General features: G+C 42.8%; 2 protein-coding genes and 1 long non-coding RNA gene across 3 annotated transcripts in view; 2 read left to right on the top strand and 1 right to left on the bottom strand.

The window, feature by feature from the left end:
- Positions 1 to 3,351, top strand: part of LOC109306609 (WD repeat-containing protein 64-like) — an 89,707-nt gene extending 86,356 nt beyond the window's left edge. The window contains exons 29-31 of the mRNA XM_019530114.1: positions 292 to 395; positions 522 to 609; positions 3,141 to 3,351. Of these exons, the coding sequence (XP_019385659.1) occupies positions 292 to 395; positions 522 to 609; positions 3,141 to 3,149 (201 nt within the window). The 3' untranslated portion in view covers positions 3,150 to 3,351. The remainder of the gene's footprint in view (positions 1 to 291; positions 396 to 521; positions 610 to 3,140) is intronic.
- The window catches only part of HSPH1 (heat shock protein family H (Hsp110) member 1), a 43,373-nt gene continuing 26,375 nt past the window's right edge, over positions 1,344 to 18,341 (bottom strand). Inside the window, exons 9-18 of the mRNA XM_019530115.1 lie at positions 16,970 to 17,076; positions 14,922 to 15,055; positions 12,217 to 12,416; positions 9,182 to 9,313; positions 8,161 to 8,298; positions 7,669 to 7,794; positions 4,460 to 4,567; positions 4,231 to 4,350; positions 2,726 to 2,887; positions 1,344 to 2,206 (exon numbers count right to left, since the gene is read on the bottom strand). Of these exons, the coding sequence (XP_019385660.1) occupies positions 2,009 to 2,206; positions 2,726 to 2,887; positions 4,231 to 4,350; positions 4,460 to 4,567; positions 7,669 to 7,794; positions 8,161 to 8,298; positions 9,182 to 9,313; positions 12,217 to 12,416; positions 14,922 to 15,055; positions 16,970 to 17,076 (1,425 nt within the window). The 3' untranslated portion in view covers positions 1,344 to 2,008. The remainder of the gene's footprint in view (positions 2,207 to 2,725; positions 2,888 to 4,230; positions 4,351 to 4,459; positions 4,568 to 7,668; positions 7,795 to 8,160; positions 8,299 to 9,181; positions 9,314 to 12,216; positions 12,417 to 14,921; positions 15,056 to 16,969; positions 17,077 to 18,341) is intronic.
- LOC109306611 lies at positions 5,552 to 17,911 on the top strand. The gene is made up of 3 exons (XR_002100051.1): positions 5,552 to 5,561; positions 10,450 to 10,453; positions 17,823 to 17,911. It is a non-coding gene; the product is annotated as an uncharacterized LOC109306611 (long non-coding RNA).

Raw genomic sequence — 18,341 nt, 5'->3', positions numbered from 1 at the left:
TAGGTCGCCGATTAGGTCGTCCCCCGTAGCCAGTACCAGGTCAAGCAGCGCTTTGCCTCTCGTTGGCCCATAGACTTCGAGTCAGGTAGAGGTAATAAATGAAATAAATGTGTTCAAGGCATGCAGTTCACCTTTCAAATGCAAATTAGAGGAAGTGTATTTTTCTCCAGTATTTAAATAGGTAAATTCTGTAAAGCAACCCAAACAGTAATACGACTTCTCACAGCAGAGACCAAGTCTATCAGGAGACTAAATAAATCTTGCATTTGTCTTCTCCTTTATGTATTTTAGCATGAGGGGAGCTACAACCATAAACTCTCTCAAGTTACTATTTCTGATGCAGATATCAAAGAGGAAGTTGACAAATGGTCTTGCACAGAAGCTGTGGGCAAAAGGTAAAACTGAAAGCAAGCCTACACATTCATGTTTTTGCTGCGTTTTCTACATAGATACCTAGATTAGGCCCTAAATTATACATAGTAGAATTACTAATTCATGCTTTTATTCTTTCCTTCACCCAGTTTGAAGCATGAGCAATTCAAGAATTTAACCAGACCACTTAACCATGGGAGACTGAGTCCTTATCGTACTATCAACTATTATGAAATGGTCAGCACCACAACAATTTGTAAAAAGCCTGATGTATCTGTTCTTGGTACAGACTTATTTTACAAAGAATGGTTAGGGGAAAACTGAAGCAATAGCTTCAAGTAGGTGACCGAATACAAAAAAATCGTATCACTTTAATGGTAGCAAAGCTTATTCCTAGTGATTTGGAGAACTAGTCTAAGAACTGTTATTTTTTTTTAAAAACCCTATAGAAATTTTAAACAACGCCTTTTACCTTTTCCAACCTTTATTGTTCTAGTATCTAATGTGTTGTACTGTAGGCTCTGCAATGACTTTCTCTCTCTAAATGGTGCTGACCATACACTTGGCATTCCAAATAATCACTCAAGTGAAATGTTAAACTGGAACAAAATCTTTTTAAATAGATATACTTTTATAATAAGGACTCCTTGATATTGTTAAAATGACTGAAGATTACACTAGCTTTTGTGCAGCTTGAACCAATCAGGTTTGGTACAAAAATAATGGGGTAACATTATCAAAATCTTTCCATCATTTCTGTAGTTCACAGGTGAGCTCTGTGTTGTGTAGTTTTAAGAGACAGTAAGAGCAATGGCCCTGGTTAGGGCACATTCCAGTAGTTCTTTCATACCAAGCATCTGAATAATTGCTGTGAAAAATTCTCTGTGATGCAGCTATTCTCAACTGTTTTACTAGTTATAATAAAAAAAGGCAGCAGATACTAAAAACAGTCAAAACCAACATTTCAGAAATACCATTTAGATGAACTTTATTTTAAAGCTCATTAAAAGGCTTCACAATGACAGGATCAACATTTCTTTCATTTTGCTTTCTCCACATGAAAATGTTCTTTTCAGCAAGAGACACAAGCAAAGCATTTGTGCATGCTACTTACCATGTTTCACCATCTCAATATCTAGCAAACATTTCAGACTTTGAAAAAGAAAGAATAAAACAAAAAATATTTTGAAAAGCCTTTATGAATGGAACAGACATTGGCTTCTTACAGACATAGGCTTCTTACAGACATACCAAATTAGATGTCAAGATGAAAGAAAACTACCTTGGCATCTATAAGCATCTACACAAGGTTTTAGTTCCAATTTTCTGAAAAAGAACAAGACATTTCATAGCAAGATTTCATCCTTAGTGATGCAAATGGCTAAATACTGCACAGAAGCTTTGTATGAATTCACAATTCCACAGGAATCTGAAAGTTACCAAGGCAATTTTCCTTTTAGGATAATCATGATGACAGCTCTTGTTCCCCACCTCCATAATACAACGAAGTCCAGACAATTTAAAGAAAAAAAAATATAAATAGTTCTCAAGACTGCATGTTTTCCTCCCACATCCCCAACTACCGAAAAAAAATATTTTCTTTCATGAGATGAAACTGTTCAGTGCAATGCATGGTCTAGTCCAGGTCCATGCTAGTGGTGGTCTGGTCACTAGGATGGCATTCACCATTCTGCTGAGGTATTTCAGCATTTTTATCTTCTTCCAGCTCTTCAGTTTTAAAGTCACCAGGTCCATTCAATGGATTTTCTTCTTTAGGAGAGTCAACTTTTGGTTTTGGCTGTGTCACAATAGGCTCACATATGTTGGTTAACTCCTATGATAAAAAAGGCACTCTGTGTACTTTACTTGATCAGCAGGCTCATGAGTGACCCAGCCCTACTGTCTAAAAAAAGCAAACGGGGTTTTCAAATGTCTGAACCAGGCTTCCTGTGCCCAGTAAAGGTGGAGATGCTTAACACTCTGCACTATGTTAATTATCTTCCTCTATAAAACTCTTTGGCACAGAGTATAAATAATGCTTTGCTATATTGCGCTTGCCAATCACGTAAAGAAGTTTTAATTTCTAAATCTGGCTAAGAGCTATATTTAAAACACACAAAAGTTAGACAGATGCAATCTAGGCACACTCTACCCTCCAAAGTACTGTTTTTGTTTTTAACAAATCTGCTATGTAATCTTCCTTTCTTCTTGTGACCCACTCCCACCTGGAGCTACTCAGATTCTCCAAATTACTCGAATGCTTCTGATGGACTGGATGAAACTTGAGACCATGCACTCTAGATTATGGCTGGGCTGTAACTCCAGGCCCTGGAATTAATTTCCTTCCACTTACCTTTAGCTTTGCTTTGATTTCACTTGAATGTACAACTGGATCCTGATCAAGGCTCTTTTTAGCCTGTGCATTCACAACATTATCCATCCACTCCAGCACTTCACCAGCACACTTCTCTACTTTCATTATTTCTGTTTCATCAATGTGGCTGAACTTCTCATCCTACAAGAAACAATGAAGCAGCTTCAGACATTCTGCATCTTAAACTTCACCTGTGAGGTTTTGTAAGAATTTGTTTCTCAGTGAACATACTCCTTATGCACGAGTTGAAAGGGCAAATCCTGGCCTCTCCTCTATAGGTTTCAAAAACCCAGCTGACCCAGTACTGTTGGGCTACAGCAGGGAAAGATAGTGCCAGATGGAGCTATTCAGTGTCATGACGACTTTCTGAAGCTTGTGTGTGTTCGTGAACCAGGCAGGCTAGAGGATGCTTTAGAAGCCCCTGCCCTAGGATCTGTGGGTGATACTGCAGCCAGTGGCAACAGAGGGAGAAGACAGATACCCATCACACATTTTGGCTGGAGGATTTGGGTCTTCAAATATTATGCAAGTTTTGTTGAAACAGCAGACATTATCTTTTGTGGATACATTGCTTCATGCATCTCATATCTGGACCACATGATATTAACGCAAGTTTTTACTCTTAAGCTTTTTGAAAGACACCCGAGTGATTAGACTTGCTGTGGAAAAGAAGTTTCTGCTCGTAACAGTTTTATGGCACAGTAACCTTAAGAGCAGAATGAAGAGCAAGTATTATACCCCATTCATATGTTAAGAGTTCAAGGCTGCTTACAGGTGTGGAAAAAAATAGTACTTTATTTAATAGCTGACTGAATTAGCTTTAGCTAAAACCACCAGAAAGCTCCACTGAAGCACCCTGGAGCCAGGTTGAGGTAACAGGCTACTCTTCTATTAAACAGCACTTCCTCCTCCCCCACACTTGCCAGCACCTTAAGTGTATATAAACAGACAGTATTTACTTAAAAAATCAGCTATGCCAGGACACATACCAGCACAGCTGATCCCACTCCACTGGCACCTACAGACATCACCAGGCTCTTTTTTCCCCACAAGGCTGGGTTCCTGCTGCTCTATAGGCATGACCTTGCAGGGCAACAGCCATGGAAGCCAACCCCACAATGCAATTAAGACATCGCCCCCTCCATGCTTGCAGAACAACACCCTGACCTGGGGCCCAGCAGTAAGAAAGGCTTGCAGTAGGATTTCCAGAGCACACAAGATCAGGCTCCTGAAGCCCTAGGAGTACTTGCTTAAAGCAGCTGGAAAGCACAGGCAGCCCTGGGCTGCCCACACCTCTCCCACCATAAGCAAACAGACATTGGCTGTGAAAAGACAGCACAAACTAGGACTAGGAATTGTTGCACTTATAATTTTGGGCATCTGTGGTACAACAAAGGCTAAGGCAGCTGTTCACTCATTTTCCGTGCCTCTAAAATACAGCCTGATAAAAGAAAGTCTACCCCTTTACTAGTGAAGTTACTGACCTTATTTCTGTATTCTGCTGCTATTGTGGTATAATTTTGAAGCTTGTGTCCCAGTTCTTCCAATATCCTTGGACGTTCTTCAGCTTCTTGATACCGTGCTTCAATTGGGGTACCTAGTTTCTGAAGTATTAAGACTTCCTATTAATTCTATAATTCACATCCACACTTATTAAATTTGTTCTTGCTGCACTTCAGAAGGTACAATTTATAAGCATGCAAATGTACCCACCTTTAAATCATCCAATTTGTCTAGGTACACCTGTTTAGTTTGGTCTTCTCCCTCCTCATACAACCAGTTTTCTGTCTCTGTAAGGAGTGCTGAGAATCTTTCAAGATCCTAAGAATAAAATTTAGATTCAGCTCAGAATACAAAAGGCATCAAGGAAAGGAAAATGGAGAAAGATAAGCTGTAGTATTCTATTAGATTTTGAACAGTCCAGTCCTAAGGCTACTCTAACTTGTGCGATGGGGTGACCGCCCCAGGCCCTTCACTTTCAGGGGCCCCGTGGACATCACTGCTCAGCGGAACTGCTGCTGGCTTTGCACTCTGGTCACTCACCACCCTTCCCGGCACAGGCTGATCTGCCCTAGGCCCTGCACACCCCTAGGCTAGTTCTGACAGCAGGGGTGCTTGAACTAAAGCTTGTTCAACAAGAAAGTAATTACCACACTCCAGCAAACTGGAATTACAGCATGTCAGAGCAGCCTCCAAGCTCATGTACAGATACCCCTAGAGATTGCAACCTAGGTCATATGATGCAAGTGACAACATTTTCAGTGATGTTCAACAGGTAGATACCTCAATGGTTGTCACAGTCACTTCTATCCCTTTTATTTTTATGTAATTGCACTTCTTTCTAGAGTACTATAACATCATAAAGCTTTCAAAGTAATTAATTGTTGGCACAGTTGTAGATTTCAGCAGGCAAAAAGATCTCTGCCAGGTGCCTTGTTCCCAGGAATTGATTTAATAGCTTTCTGCAAATCTTCTAATACAGGTTTGTTGTCCAAATCCATCACAACTTCAAAATGTAGTAATTCTTCAAGCTAGTTGGTGAAACTGAAATCAGACTTTGGAGTACAGAATTTCATACTGTTCAATCCAATGCTCAAGTTGTTTTCATCAGTAAATGACATTTCTATTTAAGTCTTTCAGCGGAACTATCTTCCTTGACTGGACCAATTGCTTGTTTGATGCCTTTATATATTCCTCAGCTATCTCTTGCATCAGCTGCTTTCTGAATATGATCACTGAGTTTCAGTCAAAGACTAACGCATACAATGCTGCTATAACATTATTTGGCAAAAAGATGGAATAAAAATGCAGACCAGTTTGAAGAACATGCGGCAACAGTTCTACCACTGGCTGAGAATAAAAGTATGATTCTAACCAACTATAAGAAATCTCTCAACATTGTAACCCTGGAAAATCTGAGAAAGCTGCCTCTTTTCATTTTTGAGCCCAAGGGGTGTGCCCAAGCTGACCACAGACAAAAGTTTAAATGGTGCCCTGTTAAAGCCAGGGACAGGCTGCAACAGACATTGTGTTGTTCTGCCTTTTTCATTTTAAAGGATCAGTCGCAGCAAGCACAGGCACATCTCATTTTTCAAATAGTCTGTACTTGATCTATAACTAGGACCTTGCATCATGTAAAAAGCAGGGGTGCACTGAAAGATTTTCTTGGCCAATATGGCTGCTTAATAATTGGCTATTGGTATTGGCCAATACCAACTGAATAGCTGTTTTAAAAGGAATACAGCCTGGCAGTTTAGAAAGCAGCATCCTGCCAAGTAAGTATGTGCGTGGGAAGGGGCAGGAAAAGGCCCCCCCCCCCACAGTGAGGGAGGGAATGGGCAGGTGCTGCCCAGCTAGGACAGCGAATATGACCCTGGGGCTGGGGCATCTCATCCAGGCGGTACAGGATGTGAGGAGGGGGCTGCTCCCCACCACTGTTCCCCCTCCCCTCAGATGTGTTAAACAGGGGGAAGGTGGGCTGTAGGGTTGGCGCCAGGGCTTGCACCAGCTTCTTCCCAGCAGGGATGCTGGGCTGGGCTCTGGGTGGGGGTGGGGCAGGTGGCAGCAGCACTAGGAGGGGCGACTATGGCAAAATTTTGGGGTGGCTATGGGTTGGGCTGAGTGCCACCACCTGCCCCACCCTTTGGAGCCCAGCCTCAGCCCAGCTCCCTGCCAGGAAGAGGCTGGTACAGCCATGGCCCTGAGCCCACAGTGGGCAGCCTACCTTCACCCCACGTACAAATCCAGGGGAGCACAGGCCCCCTATGCTTCTCAGGGGAGCACAAAGCAGTGGGGAGCTGCCACCCCCTGATCAGCCACCCACAAGGCTGTCCCACTCCTGGCTGGGGTCATTCATCACCTTGGGTAGGCAGCACCTGCCCATCCCACTCCCTCCCTCCAGAGATCTCAGTCTGTACCCCCCACCCAAACACACCTCTTTCCTTCCCACCCCACCACAGGCCAGATGCTGCCTCTCCACGCTGCCAGGCTGCATTTCTGGCTGCATGCATGCTGCAGCTGTGCACATAACATGCAGCATTTATTGGTGATACTACTGGCTACACCAGCCAAAAGAGCCAATTGCTGGTAATGTTAATTTTCCTTTTATTGATGCCATCTGATATGTGACCAATGTATCAATGCGTCTACAATAAGACGACTGTATGTGATCACTAACCAAACTTAGTGGTTAATGATATAGATACTGTAGGGCAGGAGTGTCAAACTCCCCCTGGTTGGATTCTGATGCAACAGCAAGGGGCTTAATGCAGCTATTGTTCACCCCCATTCATTTTGGGCCTCAGAGTTCAGAAGAGAGCCTCACCCCTGAATTCCCAGCCCTTCTAGGAGCCCAACAGACCGTATGACATGGCTGTGGGCTGGATCCAATCCACAAGCCACATGTTTGACATTCCTGCTGCTGTAGGGAGAAATTACTTTGAAATTCTCTTCAGACTAAATACATTTTATTCCCTTCCATTTCATTTTCAATAGCTTTAGTTTTTTTGTACCTCTCCCTGCTTTTGCATGATGGCTTTGTCTCCTCACCACCAGTTGCCTCCAACTGTTTACTCTGTACCCATTCAGATTGAGCTGTCATGCCTGCCACTCCAGATCCCAGTCCTATTCTGCTCCCTAGTTCAAGTGTTACCAACAGAGCTTAGGGCTGGTGAGATTTAGATTAGTGAACTACTACTATTTCCAAAATACTAATTGCAGCCATTCTGAGACAATCTTGAAGACTACAGGCACACTTTTTGCAAGTAAAAACACAACTCCAAAGGTTTGCAAGTTACCATCCAAGTACACAGAATTCCAGGTATTTTTTCTGCAAAATTGTTAAGGCAAAAGTGTGGAAAAAAAAAAAAAAAAGGGAGATGAAGGGAAGGTTTTTCAGTTAACTATTAGAAGTTACAACTTACATGCTCACAGACAAACTTTTCATATGGTCCAGACAGCTTGTCCCTGAACTCATACACATACTCCTCTACAGCATTCTTAGCATCATTTCTTTCTTTCTCCAGCTTGTCTTGCATAATCATCCTGCCCTATTTGGATCATGGGGAAAAAATTATATTTTATTAGAGCAATGTTAAGCACAAAAATAGAATCTTACAACAGTGCAGAATGTTAGACTCTCTGAAAGGCCTTGGCTCATCTTTGTCAAAATATTGACAGTTCTAAACCAATTTGTGCTCTCTCACTCCATAGATCAGTAATTATCATACCGTCATTCAGAATGACATTATTTTGGCATTGCATTAACTCAGCATGAATCAGCTTTAATGAAAGATGCTGTGTTCCATTTTTATCTAAGAAGTGTTCTGTTGCTTAGGTTTGTGGGTTTTTGTTTTTTTTATTGAAACAGCAGGTAGATTAGAACAGGTCTCCTTAAGCAGGGCTACTTAACTCACCTCTGTTTCAATATACATATTGAGTAGATCTTTCCCCAACTGCCAGACCAAGTTAGCTTCAATAGGTAGCTCCACATTCTTCATTTTTATCTTGGGTTTTTTAGCTTCTGGTGGTTGATCACTTTTCTTCTCATTTGTCTGGATTGGAAAAAAAGAGAAACAAGATCATGTTTCTGACATCTTGCAATAGGGAGCCCTATAAGGAAGGCCTCCACTCTCTCTCCACGCTATTCAAAGGAATATGGACTAACAGTTTCTCAGCTTTCCTTCAAAACCCCCAATACAGACAGTTTGCTTGTCAGCTATTCCAGTCTTGTTCCACTTCATCTATGGCCAGGTATCTTCATATCATGAATGGGGTTGAGGAAACAGGGTGGGCAGTTACCAGAAGTATGTTCTATCATCAACAATAAGCCATTCTTTAGAATCTCTGGCTTTTGATTGCAAGCATCAACACTGATGTGCTCATCATCAGAACACATGGTAAAAATTAAGTGCAAACTGCTAGCAGCCTCAGGCTGATTTTATTTGCTGTTTGATTCTTTTTTAGTGGTAATTCCTGGAGTTACGCATTAATGTTAAGAGAGTTTGATTATAGGCCCTTTGCAGGAAAGACTTTGTTTTGCTTTGCAAGCTACATGCCCTTGTATTCTAGAATTTCCTTTTTAGTCTGGATTCCCCAGTTTGTCACAGCAACTCTAGCAGAGGTTATTACAAAATCTGAAATTCCTTCAAAGCACCATAATATGTCTTTATTAACAGAAAATGTGGGGGTGGAAGGGGAAACTTAGTCCTTTCAGAAGGCTGAAGCACGGATTCTTAGATTTTTGCCTACTTTCTCTCGTCTTAAATAGCTATACACATGGGTGATTTCAGACAAAAAAAAAAGAATATGCAAAAAGTATTAACATAATATGCTACAAGGGCATCAAGTTGCTTACAACTTTGTAGAATTAGTTTTAAAGACCAGCATAAGACGTTGTAACTTTTTTCAATAGAATGAGTTTAAAGGGTCACTCACTTTCTTGGTATCTGGGTTTTTGTTTTCTTCAGAGGGAGGTTCTGATGAAGGGGGAGACTGTGATGTTTGTTGCTCATCAGTTTGTACCTGGGACTGTGTTCCAGCTTCACTGTTGTCTTGCTGGATACTGTTCTGAAATGGAAGTCCAGGCACAAAGGATGTATAAAGCAGGTGTACTTACATTTAATAAAACTTCAATTGTTAAGCACTCTCCACCCAAATACACGCATCTCTTTCCAGCAGCATGTGCAAGCACACAAGATACAATTACATGCTGTTGCCAGCCTTGGCCATTTGCAAGGGGCCTAGGCCAAGCTGCAGAAGTCTGGCTAAGCAGAAGGCCTTCAAGCCTGTTTGAGTGACCATAGTATGGACCTTTGCAGATATGACAATTAGTTTGGTCAGCGAAGTAAAGGAAGCCATACACTTATTTAACTAAACACAGTTAAACAAAGTACAAGGCTTGAAAGGAGACATAAGGGAAGACCATACATTAAATAATCCAAATACACCATAATCATAGTTTTAGCTACTTAGTAGTAGTGATTAATGTAAACAAATGTATTAGATGTTACTTTGATATAATAGATATCTTTTTGTTAAGATGCTTAGATAATTTGTAAAAACAAGAAAAACAGCCTCACCAGAGAAGACCGTTAACTAAGGTAAAGAAGAAACAGGCCAGTGTTGAACAGCATTCTACAACAGGGAAGGAAGGAGATAAGAAACCCTCCTATTTACTTTCCCAAGGATATGCAACCCAACTGAGACTGGACTTCTTTCAAGTCGCACAAGATCTGGTTCAGTCCAGTTCCAAAAGAAACAAAGAAATTTAGATAAAGCAAAATCAGAGATCATTCATAAGAACAGGGGTTTTCAACCCTTTTGGGTCAGTGAATCCCCAGCAGCCAGTTGAGAAGGCAGGAGTCCCCCAACAGCCAGTCAACAAGCGGGGGGGGGGGGGGGGGGTGCCCCAGCAGCTGATTGGTGATGGGGGGTGGGGGAGGTCTTTACAGCCAATTGGCTAGTGTGCCAGTGGCAGAAGAAGTGTCAGCAGCAGTGGGAGGGCCCACTTCTGAGTACCCCCTGAAGCCACCCCAAGTACCCCTGGTTGAAAACCCCTGTATTAGAATATTAGAACCAGCCATCTATAAATATTGGGCATAGGCTGGAAGGGAATCTGGAAAACTCAAATTCAAAAAGACCTGCTGCTCCCACCTCCTGAGTCTCCCCAGCCAGTATAGGTGAGAATCTATGTTGTGCTGTAGCCAGGTAGACTTTGGGATATATGTTTATTTTTGTGTCTTAAAATGCAAGCAAATAAAAGGTTGGGCTGTAGACCCGTTTCTGCCCCTTACAGGTAACCTTGTGGGTAGGCTACTGGTAATCTGGGTAACAGCACATGTTAAAAATGCCCGAGCAAAGGAAAGACTAGCAGTTGGGTGGTGCGACAACTCTGCATTACTACTTTCCCAAATGGAAGATCACTTTACTGAGTAGCAACTTTGCAATCAAAGTGTCAGAGAATTAAGTTCATCATAATACAGGGTTCTTCCCCCTTTGTCATCCTTGTCAGTGTTACTAGAAAAAGCTAGTTTTCCCTCTGTATAAATTTGATACTTAATACCCCTTTACATCCCTGTAATATCAAGATTTAGTTCCGACTACTCATCTTCAGTCATGCGTTAAGTTTTCCCCATTTGGTATATGCCAACAACCCTAGAAAGTTTTAACTCCCCAAATCTCCAAGACGTACTACAACTTGACCCTAAAATGGTTTCATCTGTATATACAGATGCATCATTCTAGTTTCCTTAAAGTGTTAGACTTTCTAGAATGGTGCATAAACATGTTTTAGAGTACAGATGTTTTTCAGGGAAGCAGCGAGAGATTCTCTCTTTTGAGGTTTTGTTTGCTCCTAAAGTTACAAGTTCTCATGCATATCTTGCCCACAGGCCTTAGGCAGCCCACAGGCCCAATATGGCCCACCAAATGATTTTGTCTGGCCTGCAGCAGGTCCCTTGGTCCTGGCCAGTCCAGGCTTAAGGAGCAGCCTGGGCTGTGAAGGGTGTGGCCAGTCCCACCGCCCTCAGCTGTGCAGTGGCCAGACTCCATTTCTGGGCAAACCTGGCTGGCAGTGGTGGCTTCTTCCAGCTGCCACTGCTGGATCCAGCCCCACTGTCTGGGCACCATAGCTTGTCCGCCCCACACCCACAAATGGGGTCCTGGATGGGGCCACAGGCTGGCAGAGAGCAGTGTCTGGAAACAAGATGGGTGAGAGGGACTGGGGAGACCAGGGGATCTTTGGGTGGTGATAGTATGGGGCTGGTGTCAGAGCAGAGCTGTGATCTGCTGTCTGCATGTCCCTGCAACAGGCACGGGTTCTGTTCTGTAGGCAGGTGCATGCAGGGAATGATTCCGACTCTGCCCCAGCCCCAAACTATCGCTGCCCCAAGATTCAGCTCCCTACCCACACAGCCCCAGCCCAGCCACACACCCTGCCTATGCAGCTGCTGGCCGATCTCCATGGAGACCCTGGGATTGCCGTGCGGTCAGCATGGAGCTGAGGCCTGGAGCAGAGCTACAATCACTGCCATGCAATCCTGTGGTCTCCATGGAGACCAGCTGGGAGCCTCATGGGCAGGGCACACAGCTGGGATGGGGCTGCAGACAGGTGGAAAGCTGCATCTGGGGGCAAGGATATTGGGGCAGTGACAGCACAGGGTCAGGGCAGAGCTATGATCTGCTCCCTGCCTGCCCCTGGCTCCAGAAATTGGCACCCATCAGAGGTGTACAGCCAGTGGATCATGGCTCTGCCCCAGTCCCGCACTGTCACTGATGCAAACTCCCACCCTATAATCCTGGCCTCGCCCACCTGTCCTGTGGCCCCATCCCACACAGGGAGCTTTGGTGAATTGTTGGGAGGGGAATGGGAAGAGGTGCCGACACAGCCTGCAACAGCTTAGCAGAATTCCTCATGCTGTTATATTAAAAAATAAATTCTCATAACTATAGAAAAGAACAAGCCAACTTACATCATCTTCAGGAGGCTGCTGGTTCTGAGATTCTACTTGAGCCTCAGCATTGAGATTCTCATTCTCTTCAGCTTTAACTTGTTCTATCATGGATGCAGTAGACACACTGAAAATACCATGGGTGTTCACACGGACCTTGACTTTCACTTTAGACTTCTCTCCATCTTTCTGAGTGGCGATGTTCTGGATAATGTATCTACCTAAAAAGACAGGTGACCAAGAGTTCATGTGGTATTATTTTACATATGTTCCCTGTAAAGTCACACTAGATAGAATTATGCATCTTATGGAAAAAAAAAAATGCAAAAAGGTTATGAGGACTAGCTTGGGTAACAGAAGTTACACGGAACTCTTAACCCATCAACAATGGGAACAGGAAGGGGGAGCATAAGTTACCTTAACATGCAGTTGCAGTTTTAAACTTCATCTCATGCTAGACATGCCTAATAGAAAGACAACACATTTTTTCCCCCCTTAAATTCCAGGCTTCCAGCCTCAGCCCAGAATCTAACAGCACTAATAGAAATGTTGTAAACCAGACTATGCTTACATAACACTTGTGCCAATATCAGTTTTGAAAGTAATTTAATTCTAGTGATAATGTACAAATGTGTGGTAAAATTCAGCCAATTAATAATAGCTTAAGTCTGAGGGCAGATGCATTTTTTCAGTGTCCAGAATGGGATTTCCAGACACTGAATTTGTAAAACATGAAAAATAAGCAATAAATGAAAACTCAGTTGTAGAGAGCTATACAGTTTCATAGTTGGTAGGGTCAGAAGGGACCTGAGCAGAACATCAAGTCTGACCCCCCGCCATGGGCATGAAAAGAATGCTGGGGTCAAACGACCCCGGCTAGGTGTTCATCTAGCCTCCTCCTGAAGACCCCCAGGGTAGGAGCCTGCACCACTTCGCTTGGAAGTTGGTTCCAGATCCTAGCCACCCTGACTGTGAAGTAGCGCCTCCTGATATCTAGCCTGAATCTACTCTCAGTCAACTTATGGTTGTTATTCCTTGTTACTCCCAGTAGTGCTTGGGGAACAGGGACTCTCTCACTACCTGGTCTGCCTTGGCCAGTTTATAGACGGCCACCAGATCCCCTCTCAGCCTTCTCTTGTGGAAGCTGAACAGGTTCAGGTCCTGTAGCCTCTCCTCATATGGCCTGCCCTGCTGACCCCTGATCACGCAAGTGGTCCTCCTCTGGAGGCTCTCAATGTTGTCCACATCCCTCCTGAAGTGCGGCGCCCAGAACTGGACACAGTACTCCAGCTGTGGCCTGACCAATGTCATATAGAGGGGAGGATCACTTCCTTGGACCTGCTTGTGATGCATATGTGGATGCATGACAAGGTGAGGTTAGCCTTCCTGACCGCGTTCATCTTGGAGTCTATAAATGACTGCAAGATCCGTTTCTGCCTCTGTGCTGACAAGGGAGTTCCCCAGCCTGTAGGTATGCTGCTGGTTCTTCCTCCCCAGGTACAGTACCCCCCATTTGTCAGTACTGAGTGATAAAAAGGATTACAACGTTTACTAAAGCAAGGGGCTAAAACCAATACAGAGATAGAAATGAGTATCTTTTTTCTGCAAGTTAATGTTCAATATAGAATCATGTAAAAAAAAAAAAAAAAAAAAAAAAGCTTACTTCAGTTTTAACTCTAATAGGTATAAAAAAAGTCTAATAAGGTACTTTGATACAGGAGTAAAAATGAGCTAAAAACCACTCTCAAAAAATTTTGAGTATTGGGAAGCTAAGAAAGAAAAAAAAAACTGGCAGGCTATACAGCTTTGGGTTTATGCAACTTTATTTAGAATGGACTTCTTTAAGAATATTCATATTTCCTGTACATACACAAACAACTAGGGCAAGTTATAACAGTTACTTAGGAATGAGAGTTCCAAATTAGTTTTCTAGATCAGGACTGTCCAATTTGTGGCTCAGACTCCTGTCCTGCCACTACTCCTTTCCACTGCTCTTGCTGCTGCATGCACACGTGTGCCAGCACTGGTTGCCCATGATGGCAGCAGCTGTGCTGTACACACTCCCTGCCCTCTGAATATTGTTTTGCACCAGCACAAAGGTTATGACTTGAGTTCTCATGAATCAAAAGGTGCCCTGAGCAGGCCTGACCAACCCAAGGTTCATGTAAGCCCCCCTCCCCACCCCCCCGCCAAGCCAACAAAACCCAAACCAAAACCCCCAACCCTGAACAACTAAGATTAAACATTACAAGGAAACCCTACAAGAATAAAAAGCAACAAAAGCTTTTCTAATTTTCTAATCATTTCACTTTCACTAGAGAATTCAAAGCCAGGGCTTTGTTTTCAGGAAAGGGGTTTATGGACATTTTAAAAATCAGACTGCTGTGATACAAGGTGGAAAATTGGACTAATAGAACCATTAAGAGAGTCTTTAAAATAAAATTATGCAGTACAATTGCAAGCATGGGAGTTTGCAAATTAAAGCGTGCAAAGAAGTATAGCACTCTGGAAAAGGCTACCGGAGACCAAACTAAATCTTAACTCAATCTCACGTGAACAGGGCCAAATTAAAACCAAATCTCTGGATATCAAAGACTACACAAATCCAATGATATAATACAACTGTTGTACATATAAACATTACACACTCTTTGTTAAAGCAGTGATAAAATTACACCAAATGATTTGAGACGGGAGAGTGCCACTTCATCAGGACAATCACTTACCAATCTTTGACTCAGGATATGGAACAACTTTAGGATCAGAATAGAAAGCTTCCAGTTCAAATGGACCTTTTCTATAGAAGGTGAGGACTTTAGAAAAAGGTGCTGCATGATTTCTGCTGAAGACTTCATGAACCCTACATTTAATAATCAAATAAGAGTTATTTTCACTGGAACAGCATTGACTGGCTCAAACTTCCTTGGAGAAACGTTGTATACTTTGACATATCGTACTTCAGGAATATTTCCAAAAATGCACATTTGCTATAAAAATATACATAGAGCAGTAACTTAATTTTACACTTAAACTAATCACACTTCACTCCCATTAGAATCTCATGAGCAATCCAGTTTAGTTATGGGAAGGAAATTGACAGACCTGCATAACTTGAGTTTTAGTCAAATCTCCCTCTACTCCTTTGAAATAACATAGTTGAAGATGTAATTTGCACTTCTGTAACATGCTTCATCATGGAATCTTAAAAGCCGATTATATTCCCACTTGCCTGGTAATTTGCTTTCTCTGGCTCAGTCAAGAGAACCCAAAACTGAAACGTTCCTCTGTTCTTGTTCTAACAGGACAAGCAACTGGAGCATGCAGCATTCTTCTGCTTTCTAAGCTCTTGCCTCCACTTTGTCAGTTTAATTCCTTGCCATTTCCAAGAAGTTTGCTCCCCACTCCTTGCCTAGTCTTGGAACCCTGGCTAGGTGAGAAGTTAGCTGCCACAGAAAGCACATTTCTGAGAAAGTGGGAACACAACTTATCTTCAGGAGCTTTGCCTGCTAAAGAACAATTTCTAGGTTGTATACAGCAGTGCTGGATGAGAAAAGGACGTGAATAAACTCAGGCTGATGAAAAAACATGAGGGGAGAGGGGGAACCAGCAACTTCTCCTACTTTATCTACTCTCCCAGGATAAGGAACAGATCCTGTTCCCCCAGTCACTAACTATTAACATGAAAGCACAAAACCCACATCATCAGGAACCATGACAGCAGGAAAGATGGTCCCATCACATTACTCCTCCCAATCTAGACAGGCCAGTGAAGCCCCTAGGAGAGTTAGGCAACTTACCTTCATCTAAATCTCTCTGTATAAATCAAGAAAGCCACACTTCTGGCCAGCCTAACCTACAGTGGTTTTACCCAGCATTGCATGGAAACCCCCCACACCAAGTATAAAATAGTCCTCTGTTGGTATGGCACAGTACAGCTAGCTCACTACATGTGCCCCCTTTGTTTCAGCAGTATTGGAATGGAATCCTGAAGCACTGGAAGCATTAATACAGTTTTAGCATAAGAGCAGAGAACACTTTACTACTTGGAATAAAGTGGCTGACTTGCAGTTTACATTGGCCAGTTTTGGGTAAACAGAATTACAATTGACCTTTGATACGTAGTTGTCTTTAGGAAATGATTAGCAATAAAGACAGACAGAGGGAAGTTCCAGGGAACAGCAAATGTTCTGGTATAGTATTGCCAGATCTGTTAGTTTGTCACCGTCTGTCATCTCTATCATTTCAGCTGCAACTTTGCTACTCTGACATAGCAGGGATCCTACAGAAGAGTACTGCGACAAGGGGTACAGTTTCACCACTCCTATTAGCCCCACTTGAATCAGAGACACTAGTTTGCTGTGGCTACCATGTTTACCTTCCTGCTTGCTCGCTCTGAGCAATGCAAGAATCAGAATGAACCAGTAGGAAGCCGTAACAAGCTAAGTCTTGTAGTCATTAGCTCTTCTAGATCACCGCTTAGTTAAGAAAGATTACAGACTAATATAGGAAAATGAAATAATATTACTTATTAGGCAGTGGTCTCAGAATGCCAATGGTATGAGAGGCTTCCTTTAAGTATGAGTTACTAAACGCTTCATATTTTGGGTGGGGATAATTCATTCAGATTGACTTTAAAGTATGCCAAAGTGTTTTGTGGTAACGATGTAGGATGAAAAGCCACAGTCAAAACTGATGAGTGCTTTGCAATGGAACATCAAGACCCAGGTTAAAATGCATGAGTCCACACCCAAAAGATAACTAAATTTTTACTTACCCTTCAGTATCATCTGCTTCTGTGTTCCACAGCAAAGATATGGAAAATGGGACTGCATCTGTCACAGAGAATTCTCTCACTTTGAAAGCTGGAGAAAGAATTGCACACTGGAAGATAAACAAAGCGCTGTTACCACTGGTTATTTGTGCAAGTTGTACACCTGAAAGCTTCCTTTTCTTTAAGCTGTTAGTGAAAAAGCCACACTGTACTGGCTATACCAAAACAGAACTGCATAAAATTAAACTGTTTAAATGAGAGTTTAAATTCAAGAGAAGACAAAATAATCCTCACATTCAAGTGTTGGGCCTGAAGAATGTGAAGAGCCCTTTATTTTAAAAGAGCAATTCTGGTTTGCTGCAGAATAAATATTGGAACCAAGATTAGTCTAAATTCATCTTGCTGCTTAGCTTGTCAAGAGAACTTCAGTGCTCTGAAAGTCAGGTGCTTCTGCTGCATGCATTCAGCAGCTCAAGTGTGTGGCCCACTGCAGTTGTTGCTGACTTGACTACTTCCATAAATAAGAGTGTGAAGGACTTAGCAACCTTTCATAGAGAGGCACACTGTCAGTGCCCCGTCACAGGCCAGCACTCCTCTCCACAGCATCCCCTTCCACAGTACCCAAGCCACTTGCTGCCACCTCCACTACACACCACCCATACTGCCATTTCTCAGCCTCAATAGCGGGGACAAATTCAGCAGCAATTGTAAGCATTGCCTGCCATAGAGGGTGAGAAATAGCAGCAGAGAAGGGTCTAGCTATAAACCAGTTGAATATATTGATGATATACCTTTAAAAGGCTGATAAAAAAATTTAACTAAATCAGTGGTTCCAATTTGTAGTATGGGTAACGAGTGGTATGCAGACAATCTGTCAGTGGTACACATTAGCGGATTTATTATAATTACTTTATATGACAAAAAAAACTGCTGGTGGTACTTAAGGTTGTATCATTTTAAATTAGTGGCGTGCAATCTGTCAGTTTGGGAACCGCTGAACTAAATCATTCTTGCCAGAGATGACCTTCCTAGGTCACGTGCTTCCAAAACATAATTCGGATGTATTCCACAGCCAAAGCAATGACAAAAGTGGCAAAAGATAATGCCCTGAATGCCTCAGAGCAGGGGTTTTCAACGTTTAAGGAGTGTGGCCAGCTGGGCAGCACCTGTGCAGCCCCAGAGAGGGGAGCTGTTGCCCTTGCCCTCTTCACCTCCCCGCTCCTAGGAGGTGACGCGGGGTGGTGAGTGGCAGTGCTCCATCCCTGCCCGCCTACGCCCTATATCCCCTAGCCCCTTTCCAAGTACCTCCACAGGTACACGTACCCCTGGTTGACAACCCCTGCCTTAGAGTCTTACTGTCTTTGTCAATTTGTAC

The sequence above is a fragment of the Crocodylus porosus genome, unplaced genomic scaffold, assembly GCF_001723895.1.
Source record: "Crocodylus porosus isolate Cpor-Errol unplaced genomic scaffold, CroPor_comp1, whole genome shotgun sequence".
In the NCBI taxonomy this organism is placed as follows: Eukaryota; Metazoa; Chordata; order Crocodylia; family Crocodylidae; genus Crocodylus; species Crocodylus porosus.
The sequence above is the reverse complement of the archived record's forward strand: the minus strand, read 5'-3'. Positions and strand labels throughout refer to the sequence as shown.